This window comes from Mirounga angustirostris, unplaced genomic scaffold (genome assembly GCF_029215605.1).
Source record: "Mirounga angustirostris isolate CCGP_5_RB_7025 unplaced genomic scaffold, mMirAng1.0.hap1 SCAF_8, whole genome shotgun sequence".
NCBI classification, from domain to species: Eukaryota; Metazoa; Chordata; class Mammalia; order Carnivora; family Phocidae; genus Mirounga; species Mirounga angustirostris.
Window position 1 is genome coordinate 49,396,818 of NW_026991716.1, and position 23,524 is coordinate 49,420,341.

General features: G+C 36.2%; 1 protein-coding gene across 1 annotated transcript in view; it reads left to right on the forward strand.

Moving 5' to 3' along the window:
• TINAG (tubulointerstitial nephritis antigen) overlaps positions 1-23,524 on the forward strand; it is an 88,947-nt gene that overhangs the window by 22,817 nt on the left and 42,606 nt on the right. The window contains exons 5-9 of the mRNA XM_064597025.1: positions 1,384-1,507; positions 5,032-5,182; positions 7,310-7,490; positions 9,619-9,664; positions 12,820-12,943. Of these exons, the coding sequence (XP_064453095.1) occupies positions 1,384-1,507; positions 5,032-5,182; positions 7,310-7,490; positions 9,619-9,664; positions 12,820-12,943 (626 nt within the window). The remainder of the gene's footprint in view (positions 1-1,383; positions 1,508-5,031; positions 5,183-7,309; positions 7,491-9,618; positions 9,665-12,819; positions 12,944-23,524) is intronic.

Consider the following 23,524-nt stretch of genomic DNA (forward strand, 5'->3'; position numbering starts at 1 on the left):
CTCTGGAACTATCTATTCAGAGCAGTCAATTTATTCTGCTCCAACTCTAGGCTTCTGCAGTGTGGTCAGTCTAATGGCATAAAGATCTAACATCACCTAGATTTCCACGATACTGCTCTTAAAGTATCATGCAGGCACTCTACTGTGATCTGCTTGACATTTTCTGTACTTTTCTTCCATCATCTAAATAGCAGTGTTTTTAGTAATGGAACTCAGGATTTAATAACTTTCTTATTGGGTGATAATAGTTTCTTTCTAGTTCATCAAAACTGAACTCTCTCATTAAAATTCAAATTTATAAATATTTTGGAGGGATACCTTTTCAAGCTGACATGTAAATTCCAAATCTTCCTTTAGTCTCTGAAGCAATTATGTACTTGTCAGAAGTAATTTTGTTTGCAAGATACTGGAGCAGTAGCCCAACTTGTTTAATGGAAAGCATAATCATAATATTTTTAAATAGATAAAATTTTAGTTTTTATAGACATTTTACTTTTGTTGTAAAATATCGATGTATTTCTGATAAAGTAAGGAAATGATAGATGGAGCTTAGTGTTAAGAATTCTAAAACCTGGATCTGGTTTCAGGGGTATTTCTTATTTAACCTTAGCATGTCATTTAACTTTTAGAAGTTTGTCTCCTCATTCATAAAATAGAGTAAATAATATTTGCCATGATTACACAACATAGAGCTATTGAGAAGATAAAATATTGAGAAAAAAATTGAAAACTTTAAAACACTCTCAAAAATGATGTATGTGAATGTGTGTGTATAAGTGATAAAAATTAATAAACAAAATCCTTATTTGGGTTGAGTCATTATTTATGGAAGTGAAAGTTATCACTCTGTAGAAAAGTTTGGGAAAAAAATAGGGTATTGTGTTTGAGATTTTCTTTGAGTGACTTGAACGGAGCAAGGTCCATAACATTTAATTTACCTTCTTGGAAAGACAGCAGCTGAAACTTCATTAACTTCATACAGAATCACACTCTCTAACATAAGAAAGGACATAAAAGTAAATGTAATTTCTGAGGCCAAATTTAAATAACACCATGTCTTCTTACATATGGGTGACCCCAACTCTCATTCAAGATGATAGAAACATTGGCTAAAATTATTGCACTGTATGGTATCTCAGAAAAAATTCTACATCTTGTTCTTATGATTTTGCTCTGTGTTAAGATTCCCTGCATTGAATTATTTTTAAACATATATGAAATAGAAATCCTACACTACTAATACCTTTCAGGGATGTCATTCAGAAAACATGAATGTATGAAATTAAAAAAATAATGATAAATATTATGAAAGATCATGGCATTTTCTTATAATGGCTAGTGGGATACCTTTGAAGACATCTGATGTCTGCCTCTCTTCCTTAGGCTTCTTTACCTGAAACAACTGATCTTCCAGAGTTTTTTATTGCTTCTTATAAATGGCCTGGATGGACTCATGGCCCATTGGATCAAAAAAATTGTGCTGCATCATGGGCATTTTCTACTGCAAGTAATAAAGTCATTTTAGTTACTTCCTTATGATTCTCCCTTTAAGTCAAGGTTCTGGGACAGTAATTAAAAGATTTTGAAATTCAGAATTTTGAAATATTAACATTTGGCCAATTAAAATAAAATTGTATTCAGAGCAGATAAAGCAGCTTGAACATTATATAAAAATCCATATTCACTCTGAAAATTGGTCTTGATTTTTAGGGTGTAATTTTAAATGGAGAATAAATCAAAAGAGCAACAAAGAAAAGTTGCCAAAATTTGTTTGTCCTTTGAGAGTTAAGGCCAGATGATAAGAAGAGTATAACGTATGTCTTTATTCATAATATTATCTGTAATACTAATACAAACTTACACATACTTATATGATTCTTATATTCTTTTCTCTTTATAAATTTTCAAAAATATACCTTATTATTAAATTACTTTGATGTAAAGAAACACTTCAGAACAAAATAATAATGGATTAAATGGGTTTTATCATTTTAGGTGAAAGTAAATTCGTAGCTTTTGACTCCAAAGTTATGAGTAGCTTCCAAATTAGTATTGCTGTTACTTCAAAAGTGTGAGGAATATTACTTTTTATAATTACTTTCATATAAGTTCACAGGTCCAATAAATCAATACTCAGGTTAATCTTAAGATTTAGTCTCTAAATTATATTCCAGCAAATAACCTAACATGATGTTGATTGACTACTATCAAAGATCTTCATAAAACTATGTTCTAGGCTCTGAAGGTAATTCCAAGAGTGCTCAGAATTCTAAAGTCTTAGCACAGAAAGCATTGTAAAATAGGGACATAGATTCGCAGAGAAACCAGCTCTGAAGCGTGATACTATTTTGGACAGAAAATTACTGATATAATTGTCCAAATATCATTGCTTCATATGTCAGCTAGTTTGTTCTAGAAATGGTACCTTTGGCCAAGCTTACCTCTGGAATGGCTTTATCTATTAAGCCTATGCTACTTCCTACTCTAAAACAAATGTTTTCTGGATTTCTGATATTTGTCCTCACTTACTAGCAATCCACACGGGGGACCTGTTTGAGCCTTGTTTCACATGGGTAGGGAGATATTTAATCAGATAAAACATTTGTCATTTTATGTTCATGTGGTTAATGTATTACACCTCTTAGATGATATATAAGAATTTTGCTTTAAATTGAAGTTACACCAGTATTCTGAAGATGTCTTAGGAAAGATGTTGCTGGTTAAATAGTGAGAGTAACTTGCTAGCCTGATTTGGATGGTGTACTTTGGTATCCCCAGGACACAGTCCCACTGATGGCCTCAGCCCAGGGCTATGTCTGGATTTGCCCACCTACCTAATTCACCAAAACAGCAGAAAGAGGGTTTTCAACACTTCTGAGGTTTCAGATGACATGGTTTTATATTCAGGCTTAAGCTATTTTTTTCTGAGTGTGTTAAGCAAAGAAAAGAATAAACTAGGTTCTTTTAAAGATCCAGATAATTACATCAGAAAGTAATAGTTAAAATAAGAAAAAAAATGTTTTTCAAAGAAGCTAAAAGCTATTAAATGGAATAAAGAAGACATTTAAAAATAAACATATATAAAACAATAGGTATGCAGCCAAATACAATTCAAGGACAATGTCAGAAGCTGAAGAGGTGAAAGAGTTTGAAATGGGGGGCGGGTGATGCTTGTCAGAGGCAAATGTAGAGATAGAATAAATAAGCAGGGGAAATGGTAGAGTGTGTCTCAGAGGTAAAAGCCAATAACAGTTTTCAAAAGGAGGGTGGGAAACAATTCGCTGAGCTGAGTCATTCTTAAATATTTCAAGTGAATTTGGATTAAACACTCACTGAGATTGAGAAATGTCTGAGAAGAACAACATGTGTCCCGTTGGAATTTAAAATATTTATCCTTAAGTTGAAATCTACAGATTCATGGGGCTGGGAGGGATCTTAGAGGTCAAATTTTTCAAGCCTTTGTTTTTATAGAAGAGTTACAGTAGATAAAATGACTTATCCTATCTCAGAAATGATCCTGGAAGCCAGGTTACTGATTCCTTGACTGCTGTTGTCCCAAGTGGTTTTTGAACTAGATAATAGTTACACTACCATTTTCAAATTTACATTGGATTCTGAACCATTGTACTGAAAGTCAAAACATCAAAAATTTTCTATTTTCCTCTACGAAAGAGGGAGTTAATTCCTTGAGACTAGCAGAGGTCATAGTAGAATGTCATCTGCTCTTATAAAATATATCCCCACACAGTAAGAGGTGGGAATCGAGAAGGAAGTAGGAGGTTATAGATTGAACAGATATTGAGAATTTAAAATGTGCCAAAATTGCACTACAGAATTGTACATATGCTGTAGTTACATAAAAACCCTGTACATACAGAAATATATATGTAATGAATTATTTAAAAATGAATTATTTTAGAATAATTCTAAATTAGCACCTTGAGAAGTTCCAGTATACAGACAGTTTTGATGGGCAAAAGCTATAACTTCTTCTGAGAAAATTGGATGAATAAAAGAAAGTTTACAACTTTGTTGCCTTTAATGAAAAGTAACTAAGTTGAAATATCAAGAACAAACTATACCAGCCATCCAGCAACAACAAAAATTTGTACCAAAATTTTCCCATGATCTCATCATTCGTATCAAAAAGATAGCCTAAATAGTTTTCTGCTACTGGTGGATTAATTTCCCTAGTTTATTATTCTGTGATGGTAGCATTGTGACTCTTGTTCATTATTGTAATTTTTAGTGCTTAGTACAGTGCTTCTCCCCTCGTAGGCAGTCAATAAATATGTGCTGGGAAAAGGAATGAACTGATTAACAACCACCATGGGAATTTTATATTGTTATAAATTTATATCAAGTATAAACAAGGTGAATTCCATGTCTATGTAATAAGATTAGGATCATAATTTTCAAAATATTATGAGAATAAATATGTGCTATGTTGTTTTTAGATATTTTATAAGATTCATAGTAGTATAGATTAGCTAATGAATGGTTTTCAGAGTGGTTAACCTCGATACTGGTTTAAAAACCAAGGATTCAGTTTATTCCAATATATCAGATTAACATGGGTGAATTTCCAGTTGGTATTTCTATGATAAGTTTTTTCTGATTTCCTCCATTTAGTTGTACTCATTTCAAAAGTTATATATTTATCCATGACTATATGTGAGGTACAGGAGTAGTTACAAATGTAAATGAGATATGATTCTTGCCCTCGAGGAGTTTCACTTGACAGATTTCTTAATGAAAAATTCATAAGTGTATAGAACATGAAAGGAACAAGAGACTAGAAAAGTCTTTGAAGTCAATAAGACAATTGAGCAATACCAAAATTGGATAAAAATTATGACTGAAATTATGACCCAGTTGACTTTGCTGGAATACAGAGATATATTAATGACATTCATTTTTAATTTTAAATTACATTAAGTTCTGAAGACTAGGATTCAAAAAAAGGGCTATGTAAATTATTAAAAATGTCATGTGCCACTTGAATATTAATGAGTATTCTATTTGAAACAGGTGTGGCAGCTGACCGAATAGCAATTCAGTCCAAAGGTCAATACACAGCCAATCTATCCCCTCAAAATTTGATCTCCTGCTGTGCCAAGAACCGACATGGATGCAATAGTGGAAGCATCGATAGGGCTTGGTGGTTCCTGAGAAAACGTGGGTAAATAGCTGCCCAACATATGTTTCTAGGATTCTTATAAGTTCTGTTTGGGGTCAATAAGGAAAAAAATAAATTGCAAGATTTTTACTGAAAATAAATATATGCTACATCTAGATAAATGTGTGCATTACATTTAAATATACACTATATTTGGTATCTACTAAGATTATACGCTATTGGAAGCAATTATTTGAAGAATGTATACATTCCTCACTAAATTAATGGAAAGACTCAAGTAAGCATTGTCTTCTTGTTGCTCTGAGCTAAATGGCTCTACTGAGTCTCAATGGGAATAGAGTAGTTGATATTGCTGATACCTTTGCTGAGTCTTTCGTTACTCAAGTAGGTGGATAATGCCAGGTAGAAATTAGATTAAGAATGAGATGAATAAAATAAAGAATTTATGGTTGCCTCGACTTATCAACATCATTAAGTGTCACTGCCCCATTTGATGGGAGAAGGCAGGCTGTATTTCCTTACTCTCATGTAGTAATACCTAATGCATCCTCATATCTACTGTAAGAGCTAATCTACTTAAAAGCTAAGTTATTTGGGTAAGGAAACTGCAGCTGATAACTAGTAGTATACATATGTACTGCTCCCCTGTCCTTTTATCATCCACTGAGTCCTCTTGGTTTGCTATAGAACAGTCAGGTGCTATGAAAGCATGGATGTCAGATATTGATGGGTGGCAACAAATTTCTTTAAAAAAATGTCATACATTTTGCTTAATAATGTAGTGCTTAAAACGAACAACTTGGGCTGATACCTTCCTGATATAGTAGTGCTTGGTTGGCTTCTGTTTTGTACTATGACAAAAATTAATACCCTTTAGAAGCTTAGAAATATAAATTAACATTGAGACCCAACTAAATCTTACTGTGTTGATCTGCTTAGGTTACCGTAACAAAATACCATAGACTGGGGAGCTTAAACAATAGGACTTTATATCCCACAGGTCTGAAGGCTGAGAAGTCCAAGATCAAGATATTAGCTGATTTAGTCCTCGTGAGAGCCCTCTTCTCATTTGCCTTCTTGTTGTGTGCTCACGTGGCGGAAAGAGAGTACTTGTATCTCTTCCCCTGCTTATAAGAACACTAATGCCAGTGTGAGGACCCCACCTTCATCACCTCATTTAAAGCGAATTATCTCTCAAACGCCCCTCCAAACACCATCACATTTGGCGTTGGGGGGTTCAACACATGAATTTTGGGTGACACAATTCAATCAATGGCACTCATTACCCCAAAGCAGTATGTTTAATGCAAGAATTTTTTGAAGTGTTTATAGTCTTTAATGGCTTTGCTTCCATCACACTCCTTGCTCAGATTCTCTTACTCTGTTGAACACTATTGAATTTTTCTGAAGCAATCTTATTGGGTACTTCTATGGCCAGTTCAAATTGAATATATATAAAGTCAATTTTATGGTTTATTTTCCTTATGATCTTCTTCTATGTTCAATAAATTACATTAGTTTTGGTACCAAATAATTTGTACTTTTCTATGTTCAGTTTCAAAATCAGAAATCAAAATTATTTTGTTTATCTTTTGTGCATTGTATGTGTCTGATAACTTTCTACTCTATTAACTTTTAACACTATCTTATTGTATGGTATTTCTCCCAAAATATCATGAACCATAGAAACATAATAACTGAAATCTTATGAGGAGATATTTATTAACTCAATAAAAATGTAAAAGTAAAACCAAGAACAAAACAGCCTTAATTACAAAACTTACTTCATTGATCAAATACCCCATCTCAACATAATAAAATTGTCTTTTTCACATTAAGCTTGGCTTTTCTACATTATAATTATAGATGCAGGATGAAGTACTTCCCCTATTAATATTACCACAGATTTTATTGACAGTCACTTTTCATCTTTAGGAAATTCTGTACTGTAGATAAATTATTTATTAAAATGAGACTTTTAAAATTATAATAAAAATGAAGGGGCAGGGAAGAGTATAATATATTGAACTGGTATGTTGGAATTAATTCACATTTTGAAAGTTACACATGTAAGCAGTCAGGAAAATTTATAAATTTTCAGTAAAATTGCACATAGATAGGATATTATGGCATTTTCCTAAATATTACTTCTTTACTTATTCTTCATAGACTGGTATCCCATGCATGCTATCCACTTTTCAAGGACCAAAATGCTACCAATTATGGCTGCGCCATGGCAAGTAGGTCTGATGGGCGGGGAAAACGGCATGCCACCAAGCCATGTCCCAACAACATCGAGAAATCGAACAGGATCTACCAATGTTCTCCTCCATACAGAGTCTCCTCCAACGTAAGTCTAAATGGAAAGAATTAACAATGGTTAACTTTCTCAGAAAGATAGAGCTCTACTATTATTTAAACTATTTAAAAGCTATTATATTCTAAAATAATGCTAGTTTTCAGATATAATTGTTTATATTCTTTTTTTTTTTTTTAAAGATTTTATTTATTTATTTGAGAAAGAGAATGAGATACAGAGAGCATGAGAGGGAGGAGGGTCAGAGAGAGAAGCAGACTCCCCGCCGAGCAGGGAGCCCAATGCGTGACTCGATCCCGGGACTCCAGGATCATGACCTGAGCCGAAGGCAGTCGCTTAACCAACTGAGCCACCCAGGCGCCCCTAATTGTTTATATTCTTAAAGTGTTCATTAAAGACTCTCAGATTTCTGAGCTTTGTAATATTAGCAGCATGAATGATTATATGATATATATTTACATACTTGACAAATAAAAGCTAAATCAGACCTTTTTTCACTGACTTTTTGGTGGTAGTAGCTCATTGTGTCAATCCTTTGCCTTAGTCCACAAAATAATTGAAGTAGACATAGCCATAAAGGGAAAATGACTCCCTTAGAGTCTAGTTTTTCATGTTGAAAGCCTGGACAAATTTTACTCCATCATATCAGTGTTACCCAGACCTCACTTTCAGTGAATATCTGAACCTTGAGTGGCTTTCAATTACCTACAGAATACGGTTTAGTATTCTTACCATGGCATATAGGTCTTCTGTGATTTGACTCTGATCTACTGCCTTTACAGACTTTTGTCCTGCCTGCATATGCCCCTCCACCTGCTCCAAATGCTCCTGATAAACAGGACTACTGTCTGCTCCCTAGATACATCATTCTCTCTCATGCTTCTCTACTTACCCAGGTGATGATTCCTCTGACCCATGTGGTTATCCCACCTATTTCCGTCTGGTAGAATCCAACACATGGGTGAAGGCCCAGGTCAAAACCTCATCTTCTCTGTGACCTTTTCTTGACTCCTACATGGGATTACTTTTCTTTTTCATTTGCATCCCTGGGAACTTTGTGCTTATCTCTGTAATAGAACTTATTACATCATAATGCAATTAGTTGTGCTACTGTCTTTCTACTCTACCAAAATGTAAATTCCTTGAGGATAGGTACAGGGTCAATATTTGTTTCTGTTCTAGTTTTTGGTATATACTCTGTGATCAATGCACATATATGAACAAATGAAAAAACGAATGACCTGCCTTTTAACTAAGGGCTGATCACACAGTGGGTGACAGCATAGAGATATTTATATACTATAGCCACACTGAGGAACATCACTAAACAATCATCTGGGGTTCAATTAGTCAAAAGAATGGAGATGACAAAGTCTCCACTGATAAAACATAATTATTTTTTTTTGTGACCAGAAAAAGCTATTATTTAATTTCCTCTTCATTCCAAAATTATTACCAGTGGTAAAAGTCAGTGAAACAAATGGGTGCATCTTGTCTTTAGCAACTTGATCAATGTGGTGTTTCTTTTTTTTTTTTTTTTTTTTTTTTTTTTTTTTTTTTTTTTTTAAAGATTTTATTTATTTATTCATGAGAGACAGAGAGAGAGAGAGAGAGAGAGGCAGAGGGAGAAGCAGGCTCCCAAGGAGCAGGAAGCCCGATGCGGGACTCGATCCCAGGACCCTGAGATCATGACCTGAGCCGAAGGCAGACGCTTAACCATCTGAGCCACCCAGGCGCCCGTCAATGTGGTGTTTCATGTGAGTATTTCAAGGCATGATTTTTTTTTTTTTAAGATTTTTTTTATTTATTTGTGAGACAGAGAGCATGAGAGGGAGGAGGGTCAGAGGGAGAAGCAGACTCCCTGCTGAGCAGGGAGCCCGATGTGGGACTCGATCCCGGAACTCCAGGATCATGACCTGAGCCGAAGGCAGTCGCTTAACCAACTGAGCCACCCAGGTGCCCCTCAAGGCATGATTAAAAGTAAATTATAAGTGGTCAAGGCACATTGGATTGTATAATTCTTAAATTGATGATACGGCACCTAATATACACCAAACAATAGGTTTGGTCTGATAATAAATATAGGTAGATAACAGATCTGATATAGATACCAATAGAAAATAGGTCTGATAACAATGTTCATTGATACTTTTCCTTCTAGGAAACTGAGATCATGAAAGAAATCATGCAAAATGGACCAGTACAAGGTAAGCTTGAGTGAAATATGGTTGTGTCTTATTTATTTCTTTAATAAACAATATTATCTTTTAATTCATGCAAAAGGAGCTGAATAAAAGAAAATTTTTACTTTTAGAGTGTTCATAAAGGTTCAACAGTTCTAAGATCAGTACAATTATAGGATATATGTTTACCTAATACCTTCATTATCTGCCATTTTATTTTAAGAAGATAGACACATTCATAAATTGAATTCCTAAATATTAATAACACATTTGATGAAAGTCTGCTAAGTCTTTCCAAAAGTGATCATGGGCCAAGCCGACAGTCAAACATGGAATGCTAAGTAGTGGAGCTCATTTAATTATCCAGTCTATACTTAAGGACCACACATAGTATTAGAAATTTCCTCACCTTCATTTTAAAGGGATTAGGTAATGGATTGAAAACAAATCAAGCTTTAGCAGTGGAAAAAATCTAAATATTTTCCTTTTTCCATAAACTCAAAATAAATTAAATAAGTCAGTGTGATTTTTGTGTTTTATAAAATGCCTTTTATTTTGATCAATTTTGTAGATGTGTTATGGATAGTAAATTAGCAGTAAATAAGAAAATAATATACCGAGTTTACATTGACTTTCATTTTTAAGATATCATCTCTGATATGTAGTTCCTCTGCTTCCCTATTGAATTTTATTTTGCACCACTGCAATGGATGAAGAAGATAAGTTCATAGAGTATGTTTCCTGTACTAAACATTGCCTTGAAGAGCATGGAAGAACAGACCCAGCGAGGCCTAAAATGGAAATTCAGGTTGTGAACATGTGAAGGCCCAAAATGTATTATCAGTGCAGTGGAATGAACCAAATCAACTTAAATTAACCAAAATTAAATGTAAAACATTTGATGTATACCTAAGGAATTATTGGCCAGCATCTACTTTTGCTTTTCTGAGTGCTGACCTCTAGCAGAAACCATGGATTTTTAAGTTGTGTTGGAATATTTTTATTGATCATTATCACCACTTAACATTTATTGAGAAACTAGAGCTTACACTAAACATGTCCTGAACTGAATTCTAAAAATCCTGGGACCTTAAACAAAACACAAACAAATGAGAATTTTTTCCTTGTAATTATGTAATTTTTACTGGCTGTTATAAGACTGGGGGAATCATGTAATTTACATGCATGCTTCAATAAGTTAAGTTCGTGTGACGATTTTAAAGGAGCAAAAGTGTTGTAAGTCAAGGCTGAATTCAAAATTCCACCTTTGGCATTTGCTACTTAAATGACTTTGGGCAAGTTATTTAAGCTCTCTGAATCTTCAAGTCATTGTAGTACTGTTTCAAGTTTCTCTCTGTCTTTTAATCAGTCAGAAGTAATTTGGATCATAATTCTTTAAAATTGAGAGCCTGGGAGGTTTATTTTATGGTCAAGTACTTAAATATACATGAATTTCACATAATAAATAAAAAATAATAAAAAGAATCACAGTAAGAATCAAAGATAAACATTTTAAAATAGTAAAGTTGAAATCCAAATTATTCAACACATCTGTCAAGAACGTACCTCCTGCCAGCCTGAGCCAGGAGCAGGAGATAGAACTGCCATCAAGGTGGGCTCCATCTTGCCCGTACCCTTGTTATAATGCTGTGTAATATGTTTGCTGAAGCTTTCCAAAAGTAAAATGGCACTACAGTAACTTATGTAGTTAATCTTTATGGGTTCATCAAGTCTGTTTTGGTGTCAGAAACTGAAGCAAGGAGCCCCCTTCAAGTTAATTGTGATGGTCTCTCTCCCACACTTCTTCAGGTGGTACTGTTTCTCAGCAATGAAGTGTATATTTTATTACTGATGCTTAGGGAGAGTTGAGAAGAGCTTAAGGGGTCAATGGTTCTATAGAGGAGAAAAACCCCTAGCAGTATCTTCACATTTATACAAGTGCTGGTTGACTCATCTTGCTGTAGATGCAACTTGTTTGTCTGCACAGCGTTGCCTGGGCTAACATACGGCATTTTCTCCTCTCTCAGTACAAAAGAATGTAAAAGGCAATGGGATGCTGGATAAATAACATGGTGTGCATTCTTCTAAAATCTGTAGAATTAGAAATAAGTTTAGGTGCTGAAAAGAGAACAAAACAAGGTCTGTGTAAAGTACAGTTATATAAATTCTTAAAATCCTATGGGAATGTATTTTATTTATTTTTGGGGAGATGTATTTTAAAGTAGATAAAGAAGACTTAACCTCTTTTGAGAATATTTAAAGAGCATCAGAAAAGGCATGAAACATTAAAAAAGGAAATAAAAGGTGGAACATTAAAAAGTTATATATGACTTTGGAATAGAAGCTTCATTTTAGGATCTATCAAATGCTTGTGACCTTAGTTTTTATTTTATTTAAAAAACATGTCAAACTAATTATAGACAAGCATTGTGCACTTACCAAGGTATACTTATCTAGTTCCAACTAAAAATATTCTTAATTCATGTCTTCTAGAAGTTTAAAGTCTTCACCCTGAATTGTCCAAGCCCTTCAACAAAGCAGCACACGATACAGAAAAGAAGTAATCTAGGTGAGGGAATGAAGGAGAGCTTTATCAAATATAAGCTCTTACTTTCTAAAGAATACAGCAGTGGCTTAGCTCTCCGGAGCTGGGAGGTTGAAATCTTGTCAGAGTATTCTTTTGCCAAAGGTTTACTTTTTATTCAAACTCGCCAAGGAAAGGTTTGTATTTACTTCCGAGGATTAAGGACAATTACTTTAAGCCCTGTTTGCTAGGTTCACCCTTCACTGCTAGCTTAATTGGAGTTTTAAGAGGCTCATGGTGAAGTTCAAGGTTAATGGAGAAACAGCAATCACTAGCCAAGTGCAGTGGGGCTTCTCTGCAAGGGTTTCAATTCCTGGTAATAGTGTCTCTGTCAATTAAGAATAGATGGTGTTTTAAAGATATAATGTGTACTTAAGTAATATTCTAAATAGCTAAAAGCTGTTTTTATAAGAGAACAACAACAACAAAAATTGCAGCAATTAAATCAAGTAGGAAAGAGAATTAGGCTGAATTGCAAAGTCCCTTCTTAGATTCTCCTCCTGGCAATTTAACCATTGATTGTTCTGTGAGAATTTCTAGAAATTTTTAAAGAGATTTGTTTCAAACTGTTTCATTCTGTTGGGTTTTATTTTAGCCATAATGCAAGTCCATGAGGATTTCTTCCATTATAAGACAGGGATATATAGACATGTTACCAGAACAAATGAAGAGTCAAGCAAATATCAAAAGCTCCAGACACACGCTGTCAAACTCACTGGGTAAGGCAATTTCTTAAAAATCTTCATTTAATGCTTTTGGCAAATGAAACAAAACATACGTGTATAAAGTGCATACAGGTACCAGAATTTTCCTTGGTATGAGAGAGTTCCATACAAATTAAAAAGTATCCAAACCTTGGCACTATTTAGTCATTATTTTAAAGCCTGGTTAAAGGGTAACTCAATATTCTGGAAAAGATGATCATTTCCTCTCAGTTGTGAGTGTGTTCTAAAAATCTGTTTTAAGGACAGGGAAATATATTATTGGAATAAATTCTACATATGGCATAAGCAGGGGAAGGGTACAAATCCAAAGTATATTAGGATTTGGCGAGAAGGTTTTAGATGGAATGGTAGCGATTAGCAAGGAAGAAAGAATAGGGTCACTTTTATTTCAGTACAAGATTATTTTTTGTATTTCTGTAAGCATTTTAGAAATTACACTTATCAAATTGTGAGTAAAATACATTCATCTCTACCAGGGCAAGAAATAGCTTCAAAATTGGATTGCATTTCAGGAGTAAGTAGTTTCACAGACTGTACTTAAAAAGAGACTGTGGTCATCTAGACCACTTTCCCCAGTGCCTTCTCCAGCTCATTTTGACTTTGCCCTGTCTTTAAGCTCTTTCTCTTAATATCTCAGTCCAACTCAAACTAAATGCTACAGGAAAGGTTTCTGGGTCTTTTTCTTTCATTTCCATCCAAACCCTCACTTTTCTTACTTTGCCATCTTGGTAAATGACTTTGTTCCTATTGAAAATGTCCTTCCTGTCTAAATTTGATTGAGCCTGCACAAAAGCAACCTCAACTCCAAACAAATTGCTGCCTTCTTTTTACTGATCTTTGAAACGTTCTGAGTCAGTTCTAAGGTATGTAGACAAGTTATCTTCTGTGATGTCTCTTTAATCATCATCCCATCTTTATTTTATTTTTTAATTTTAATTTTTTTAAAGATTTTATTTATTTGACAGAGAGAGAGAGAGCACAAGTGGGGGAAGGGCTAAGGGAAAGAGGGAAAGGGAGAAGCAGACTCCCCACTGAGCAGGGAGTCCAACATGGGGCCTCAACCCAGGACTTGAGATCATGACCTGAGCTGAAGGCAGACACCCAATTGACTGAGCCACCCAGGTGCCCCTATATCTATTGATTTCTTAAAAAAATGAAGAAATTTATCATTCTTATACTTCTCCCCACCTCTCCTCCTCTCATACATCTTATATTTATTAGTAATATGATTTTAATATATTATACAATTATTGAATTTACATTCTGCTCTGAAACTATAATACTAATAGTTGTTTAAACTTTATTGTGTATTAATAGAGTCAATGATAAGCAAATACTTTTTATGGTGGCTTTTCTGTCCTTGAGTTTAATTTTTATCAGTTACTTTGTTGAATAATTTTGAATTATTTTCCAGCAATTCTTTTTTTTAATTTATGATTTTTTTAAATTTATTTTTCATCAAGAAGGACTCTTAATGCTTGTGGTCCCTAATTTCTTACATGTTTGAGAAAGTGTTTGTTTTCCTTTGATTTAAGAATAATATTCGGTATAAAATTCTGGGACTACAGTAACTTCAGAACTCTGCAGATGTTGTTCCAGGGTTTCTGGCCTTGAGTTTTTCCACAGAAAAATCTCTGACTAACCAGGTGTTTTTGTCTCCTTAGAAGTGACATGACTTTTTCTATTAGAACACTCATACTAACCTTGTTTCTTTCATCCTTGAATTAAATATATTCACTTATTAAAGTACATATTATACATATGTTGGATATTCTGTATCTCCTATTATCTTTTTAATAACATTTATTTTGTAAATTTCTTAGTGTTTTGTTGTGTACGATTTCTTTCTACATTTTCCCATCTATCCTTGAACATTTATTATATTTGGTGTTCATTCTCCAAATGGCTCTTGCCTCTGAGATGTTTTTTTAATTTTGTTTTTTTCTTTTAACTGTCCTTCAAGCTATTTGAAGGGTTGGACAGCCATGAAGGACCCCATATGGGTTAGAGAGTTCATGTCTGTAATTTCTTTGAGTGTATGTCTGACTTCTCTAGTTTTTTTTGAATAATTCTTTTTGAGCTATACATTCTTCATGGTCTTTCCCTGCCTTCTTTTTCAAACTTTGATCTTAAATCTACGCATTTTACTCTCTATCATGTCCTCTCTCTCTAGTCCACTTTCTCTACTCTGACCTCAAAAATTCCTCAGCCCCGTACATGCTATCAGTGAATTATGGCATTCAGTCTGGTCACTATTTAACCAACCTTCTTCTTGATGCTACACTTGCTTCCTTATTTAATTAAAATGCCATGACAAATCATTATACTCAGTCACACACCCTGGACTCTGCCCCTGCTTCATTCAATATACTTGCTTAGCAAAATCTCAACTTTGGTTAAATTCTAATTGGCCTATTTTTTTTTTAAAGTATTGTGTTTATTTATTTATTTTTAAATTCCAGTATTCTTAGCATACAGTGTTATATTAGTTTCAGGTGTACAATACAGTGATTCACCAGTTCTTTTTTTTTATGTTATGTTAATCACCATATATTACATCATTAGTTTTTTATGTAGTGTTCCATGATTCATTGTTTGTGCATAACACCCAGTGCTCCATGCAGTACGTGCCCTCTTTAATACCCATCACCAGGCTAACCCATCCCCCCAACCCCCTCCCCTCTAGAACCCTTAGTTTGTTTCTCAGAGTCCGTAGTCTCTCATGGTTTGTCTCCCCCTCCAATTTTATCCCCTTCATTCTTCCCTTCCTGCTATCTTCTTCTATTTATTTTTTAACATATTATGTATTATTTGTTTCAGAGGTACAGGTCTGTGATTCAACACTCTTACACAATTCACAGTGCTCACCATAGCACATACCCTCCCCAGTGTCTATCACCCAGCCACCCCATCCCTCCCACCCCCCACTGCTCCAGCAACCCTCAGTTTGTTTCCTGAGATAAAGAATTCCTCATATCAGTGAGGTCATATGATACTTGTCTTTCTCTGATTTACTTATTTTGCTCAGCATAATACCCTCCAGTTCCATCCACGTTGTTGCAAATGGCAAGATTTCATTCCTTTTGATGGCTGCATAATATTCTGTTGTATATATATACCACATCTTCTTTATCCATTCATTTGTCGATGGACATCTTGGCTCTTTCCATAGTTTGGCTATTGTGGACATTGCTGCTATAAACATCAGGGTGCATGTACCACTTCAGATCACTACATTTGTATCTTTGGGGTAAATACCCAGTAGTGCAATTGCTGGATCATATGGTAGCTATATTTTCAACTTTCTGAGGAACCTCCATACTGTTTTCCAGAGTGGCTGCACCAGCTTGCATTCCCACCAACAGTGTAGGAGGGTTCCCCTTTCTCCGCATCCCCGCCAACATCTGTCATTTCCTGACTTGTTAATTTTAGCCATTCTGACTGGTGTGAGGTGGTATCTCATTGAGGTTTTGATTTGGATTTCCCTGATGCCGAGCGATGTTGAGCACTTTTCATGTGTCTGTTGGCCATTTGGATGTGTTCTTTGGAAAAATGTCTGTTCATGTCTTCTGCCCATTTCTTGATTAGATTCTTTGTTCTTTGGGTGTTGAGTTTAAGAAGTTCTTTATAGATTTTGGATACTAGCCCTTTATCTGATATGTCACTTGCAAATATCTTCTCCCATTTTGTCGGTTGTCTTTTGGTTTTGTTGACTGTTTCTTTTGCTGTGCAGAAGCTTTTTATCTTGATGAAGTCCCAATAGTTCATTTTTGCCCTTGCTTCCCTTGCCTTTGATGATGTTTCAAGGAATAAGTTACTGCAGCTGAGGTCGAAGAGATTGCTGCCTGTGTTCTCCTTTAGGATTTTGATGGACTCCTGTCTCACATTTAGGTCTTTCAACCATTTTGAATCTATTTTTGTCTGTGGTGTAAGGAAATGGCCCAGTTTCATTCTTCTGCATGTGGCTGTCCAATTTTCCCAACACCATTTGTTGAAGAGACTGTCTTTTTTCCATTGGACATTCTTTCCTGTTTTGTTGAAGATGAGTTGACCATAGAGTTGAGGGTCCATTTCTGGGCTCTCTATTCTGTTCCATTGATCTATGTGTCTGTTTTGGTGCCAGTACCAGACTGTCTTGATGATGACAGCTTTGTAATAGAGCTGGAAGTCCAGAATTGTGATGCCGCCAGCTTTGCTTTTCTTTTTCAACATTCCTTTGGCTATGCGGGGTCTTTTCTGGTTCCATACAAATTTTAGGATTATTTGTTCCATTTCTTTGAAAAAAGTTGATGGTATTTTGATAGGGATTGCATTGAATATGTAGATTGCTCTAGGTAGCATTGACATCTTCACAATATTTGTTCTTCCAATCCATGAGCATGGAACGTTTTTCCATTTCTTTGTGTCTTCCTCAATTTCTTTCATGAGTATTTTATAGTTTTCTGAGTACAGATTCTTTGCCTCTTTGGTTAGATTTATTCCTAGGTATCTTACGGTTTTGGGTGCAATTGTAAATGGGATCGACTCCTTAATTTCTCTTTCTTCTGTCTTGTTTTTGGTGTATAGGAATGCCACTGATTTCTGTGCATTGATTTTATATCCTGCCACTTCACCGAATTCCTGTATGAGTTCTAGCAGTTTTGGGGTGGAGTCTTTTGGGTTTTCCACATAAAGTATCATATCATCTACAAAGAGTGAGAGTTTGATTTCTTTGCCAATTTGGATGCCTTTTTATTTCTTTTTGTTGTCTGATTGCTGTGGCTAGGACTTCTAATACTATGGTGAATAGCAGTGGTGAGAGTGGACATCCCTGGCACGTTCCTGACCTTAGGGGGAAAGCTTTCAGTTTTTCCCCATTGAGAATGATACTCGCTGTAGGTTTTTTATAGATGGCTTTTATGATATTGAGGTATGTACCCTCTATCCCTACACTGTGAAGAGTTTTGATCAAGAAAGGATGCTGTACTTTGTCAAATGCTTTTTCTGCATCTATTGATAGGATCATGTGGTTCTTGTTCTTTCTTTTGTTAATGTATTGTATCACATTGATTGATTTGCAGATGTTGAACCAAACTTGCAGCCCAGGGATCAATCTCACTTGGTCGTGGTGAATAATCCTTTTAATGTACTGTTGGATCCTATTGGCTAGTATTTTGGTGAGAATTTTTGCATCCATGTTCATCAAGGATATTGGTCTATAATTCTCCTTTTTGGTGGGGTCTTTGTCTGGTTTTGGGATCAAGGTAATGGTGGCCTCATAAAATGAGTTTGGAAGTTTTCCTTCCATTTCTATTTCTTTGGAACAGTTTCAGAAGAATAGGTATTAATTCTTCTTGAAATGTTTGGTAGAATTCCCCCGGGAAGCCATCTGGCCCTGGGCTTTTGTTGGTTGGAGATTTTTGATGAGTGCTTCAATTTCCTTAGTGGTTATAGGTCTGTTCAGGTTTTCTCTTTCTTCCTGGTTCAGTTTTGGTAGTTGATACATCTCTAGGAATGCATCCATTTCTTCCAGATTATCTAATTTGCTGGCATAGAGTAGCTCATAATATGTTCTTATAATTGTTTGTATTTCTTTGGTGTTGGTTGTGATCTCTCCTCTTTCATTCATGATTTTATTTATTGGGTCCTTTCTCTTTTCTTTTTGATAAGTCTGGCCAGGGGTTTATCAATCTTGTTAATTCTTTCAGAGAACCAGCTCCTAGTTTCATTGATCTGTTCTACTGTTCTTTTGGTTTCTATTTCATTGATTTCTGCTCTAATCTTTATTATTTCTCTTCTCCTGCTGGCTTTAGGCTTTATTTGCTGTTTTTTCTCTAGCTCCTTTAGGTGTAGCGTTAGGTTGTATATTTGAGATCTTTCTTGTTTCTTGAGAAAGGCCTGTATTGTTATATACTTTCCTCTTAGGACTGCCTTTGCTGCATCCCAAAGATTTTGAACAGTTGTGTTGTCATTTTCATTTGTTTCCATGAATTTTTTTAATTCTTCTTTAATTTCCTGGTTGACCCATTCATTCTTTAGTAGGATGCTCTTTAGCCTCCATGTATTTGAGTCCTTCCCGACTTTCCTCTTGTGATTGAGTTCTAGTTTCAAAGCATTGTGGTCTGAAAATAGGCAGGGAATGGTCCCAATCTTTTGGTACTGGTTGAGACCTGATTTGTGACCCAGGATGTGATCTTTTCTGGAGAATGTTCCATGGGCACTAGAGAAGAATATGTATTCTGTTGCTTTGGGATGGAATGTTCTCAATATATTTGTGAAGTCCATTTGGTCCAGTGTGTCATTTAAAGCCTTTATTTTCTTGTTGATCTTTTGCTTAGATGATCTGTCCATTTCAATGAGGGGAATGTTAAAGTCCCCTACTATTATTGTATTGTTGTCAATGTGTTTCTTTGCTTTTGTTATTAATTGGCTTATATAATTGGCTGCTCCCATGTTAGGGGCATAGATATTTACAATTGTTAGATCTTCTTGTTGGATAGACCTTTAAGTAGGATATAGCGTCCTTCCTCATCTCTTACTCTAGTCTTTGGTTTAAGATTTTTTTTATTTGTGAGAGAGAGAATGAGAGACAGAGAGCATGAGAGGGAGGAGGGTCAGAGGGAGAAGCAGACTCCCCGCCGAGCAGGGAGCCCGATGCGGGACTCTATCCAGGGACTCCAGGATCATGACCTGAGCCGAAGGCTGTCGCTTAACCAACTGAGCCACCCAGGTGCCCCTAGTCTTTGGTTTAAAATCTAATTTGTCTGATATAAGGATTGCCACCCCAGCTTTCTTTTGGTGTCCATTAGCATGGTAAATTGTTTTCCACCTCCTCAGTTTCAATCTGGGGGTGTCTTTGGTTCTAAAATGAGTCTCTTGCAGATAGCATATTGACGGGTCTTGTTTTTTTATCCAATCTGATAGCCTGTGTCTTTTGATTGGGGCATTTAGCCCATTTACATTCAGGGTAACTATTGAAAGATAGGAATTTAGTGCCACTGTATTGTCTGTAATATGACTGTTACTGTATATTGTCTGTGTTCCTTTCTGGTCTTTGTTACTTTTAGGCTCTCTCTTTGCTTAGAGGACCCCTTTCAATATTTTGTAGGGCTGGTTTCATGTTTGCCAATTGCTTTAGTTTTTGTTTGTCCTGGAAGCTTTTTATCTCTCCTTCTATTTTCAATGACAGCCTAGCTGGATATAGTATTCTTGGCTGCATATTTTTCTCATTTAATGCTCTGAATATATCCTGCCAGTCCTTTCTGGCCTGCCAGGTCTCTGTGGATAGGTCTGTTGCCAATCTAATGTTTCTACCATTGTAGGTTACAGATCTCTTCTCCTGAGCTGCTTTCAGGATTTTCTCTTTGTCTGTGAGACTCGTAAGTTTTACTATTAGATGTTGGGGTGTTGACCTAGTTTTATTGATTTTGAGAGGGGTTCTTTGTGCCTCCTGGATTTTGCTGCCTGTTTCCTTCCCCAAACTAGGGAAGTTCTCTGCTATAATTTGCTCCAATATAACTTCTGCCCCTCTCTCTCTTTCTTGTTCTTCTGGGATCTCAATTATTCTAATATTGTTTCATCGTATGGTATCACTTATCTCTCGAATTCTGCCCCGTGATTCAGTAGTTGTTTATCTCTCTTTTTCGCAGCTTCTTTATTTTCCATCATTTGGTCTTCTATATTACTGATTCTCTCTTCTGCCTCATTTATCCTAGCAGGTAGAGCCTCCATTTTTGATTGCACCTCCTTAATAGCCTTTTTGATTTTGACTTGGTTAGATTTTAGTTCTTTTATTTCTCCAGAAAGGGTTTCTCTAATATCTTCCATGCTTTCTTCAAGCCCAGCTAGTATCTTTAAAATCATCATTCTGAACTCTAGTTCCAACATCTTACTAATGTCCATTTTGATTAGGTCCCTGGCAGTCAGTACTGCCTCTTGTTCTTTTTGTTGAGGTGATTTTGTCCATCTTGTCATTTTGTCCAGAGGAGAATAGATGAATGAGAGAACAAAATGCTAACAGGATAACAATGTCCCCAGGAAAATATACACTAAAGAAATCAGAAGAGACCTGAAACAGGGGAAAAGAAAGGGAAAGAAAGAAAAAAGAAAATAACAAATGAACAAAAAAGACAATATGATCAAATATGATCAGGCTGGTGCATAGATCAGTGCCACACACTAGATTTTGGGCGTATTTTGGTCTGTTAGAAGAAAGTGCCTCCCAAAATTTTAAAGAAAGAAAAACTTATATATGTACAAAAACAAGGGTTAGTACAATGAAGGGATGGAATATGACTGTAAAGATGAAAATTATAAATATAAAAGGAATTGATAAAATAAGAAGTTGGTTGAAAAAAGAAAGAGGATTTAAAAAAAAAATAAGGAAGGGAATGTGATCAGGCAGGAGACTAGAACAAAGCCATCCACTAGAGATTTAGGGTATATTTTGGTCTGTTAAAAGAAACTGTATCCCAAAATTTTAAAGAGAGAACAACTTACATATAACTACCTAAAATAAGGTTAACTACTATGAAGGGACAGAATATGACTCTAAAAATGAAAAATAAAAAAGATTTTTTAAAAAAGGGATTGATAAGATGTTGGTTGAAAAAGGGAAAAAGAAAAATTCAAAAAAAAAAAAAAGAAAGTAAAAAAAAAATTAACTTTGAAAGACTAAAGAATAATGGGAAAAAAGCCATGAATTCTATGTGCAGTATTCCCCTAGCTCTGGAGTTCTGTTGTTCTCATTGATCGGTAAACTTGGTCTTGGCTGGCTGTTCTTGCTGATCATCTGGGGGAGGGGCCTGTTGCCGTGGTTCCCAAATGTCTTTGCCGGAGACGGAATTGCCCTGCCCTTGGCCAGTCCGGGCTAAGTAATCTGCTAGGGTTTGCTCTCCAGAGCTTTTGTTCCCTGCAAGCTTTCCGTACAACTTTGGAGGACAAGAGTGAAAATGGCGGCCTCCCAATCTCCGCCCTGGAGGAGCTGAGAACTCGCAGCCCCGCTCCTCAGTGAGCCCCCAGAGAAAAGCCATCAGTCACTCCCGTCTCCCCGGTCTCCGGCCGCACTCCGTGCTCACCCGGCCCATGACCAAGTGTTTCTATCTCTGGCACCCGACCCCGTGTAGAATCTCCAAACCCAGTAGATCCCTGCAGTGCACTCCCGCGCCGCTCCTCCCAGGGGAGGCAGGTGAGTGTCCCCGGATCTGCCACTTGTTGGGTCCCTGCTGGAGGAGCAGTGGCCCGACTGTGCCGTGGATCACAGTTTATGGCAACCCCGAGCTGAGAGACCGCGCCACGGCTCCGTCTCTGCAGCTGGCTTTCCTGCTCCAGTACCTGGGAGCTCTGCCACACTCAGGCATCCCCATCTTTCTGTGTCCCTGAGGGTCCTGAGACCACACTGTCCCGCGAGGGTTCCACCCCCCGCTTATTCACTGGAGCAACGTCCCTCACCAGAGCCGACTTCTAAAAGTTCCGATTTTGTGCTCTGCTGCTCTATCACTTGCCAGAAGCCGCCAACGGAGGCCCCCTCCCCCGCCGTCTATCTTCCTGAATAGTGCCTCGGATTCACTTCTCCGCACGTCCTACCTTCCAGAAAGTGGTCGCTTTTCTGTTCAGAGAGTTGTTGCTATTCTTTTCTTCATCTCCTGTTGAGTTCGTAGGTGTTCAGAATGGTTTGATCCCTATCCAACTGAATTCCTGAGACCAGACGAAATTTAGGTCTCCTACTCCTCTGCCATCTTGCTCCTCCCCCCTGATTCACCAGTTCTATACATTAGTTAGTGCTCATGAAGATAAGTGTATTCTTAATCCCCTTGACCTATTTCATCCATTCCCCCACCCACCTACCCTCTGGTAACCAGCAATTCTCTTATTTAAGAATTTGGGTTTTTTTGTTCGTCTCTTTATTTATTTGTCTTGTTTTTTAAATTACACATATGGATGAAATCATATAGTATTTGTCTTTCTCTGACTTATTTCATTTAGCATTATACTCTCTAGTTCCATCCATGTCATTACAAATGACAAGATTTCATTCTTTTTTTATAGCTGAGTAATATCCCATTGTGTGTGTGTGTATGTTTGTGTGTGTGTCTTCTTTGTTCCTTGTGATTTTGGTTTTAACCATTCTGACAGGTGTGAAGTAATATCTCTTTGTGGATTTGATTTGTATTTCCCTGATGATGTGTGATGTTGAGCATCTTTTCATCTGTCTGTTAGCCATCTGTATGTCTTTTTCAGATGGTTTCACTTTAATTTATAACTACAAATTTCAAGCAGTTATTTAATACTGCCAGGCAATCATATTCTGGATTCCTATTTTGCTTCGTGCTCCTCCCTTCAGTTGAATATCTCAAAACTTTTTCTTTTTCCTGAATTCCCAATACCTACATCCTTGTGTTCTTAGCTCATAACCCTGAATTCTATTTCACCAAAAAGATTAAAGCACTCCGAGAACAACCCCCAGTATCACAGATACCACTTACCCACATGCCTTCTGTCATACTCTTTCTTCCCACCTCTTACATAGATAAAACGTCTATGCTCCTATTTAAATCCCTCTTGCTATAGTGTAGACCCCAAACCCTCTCCACTCTT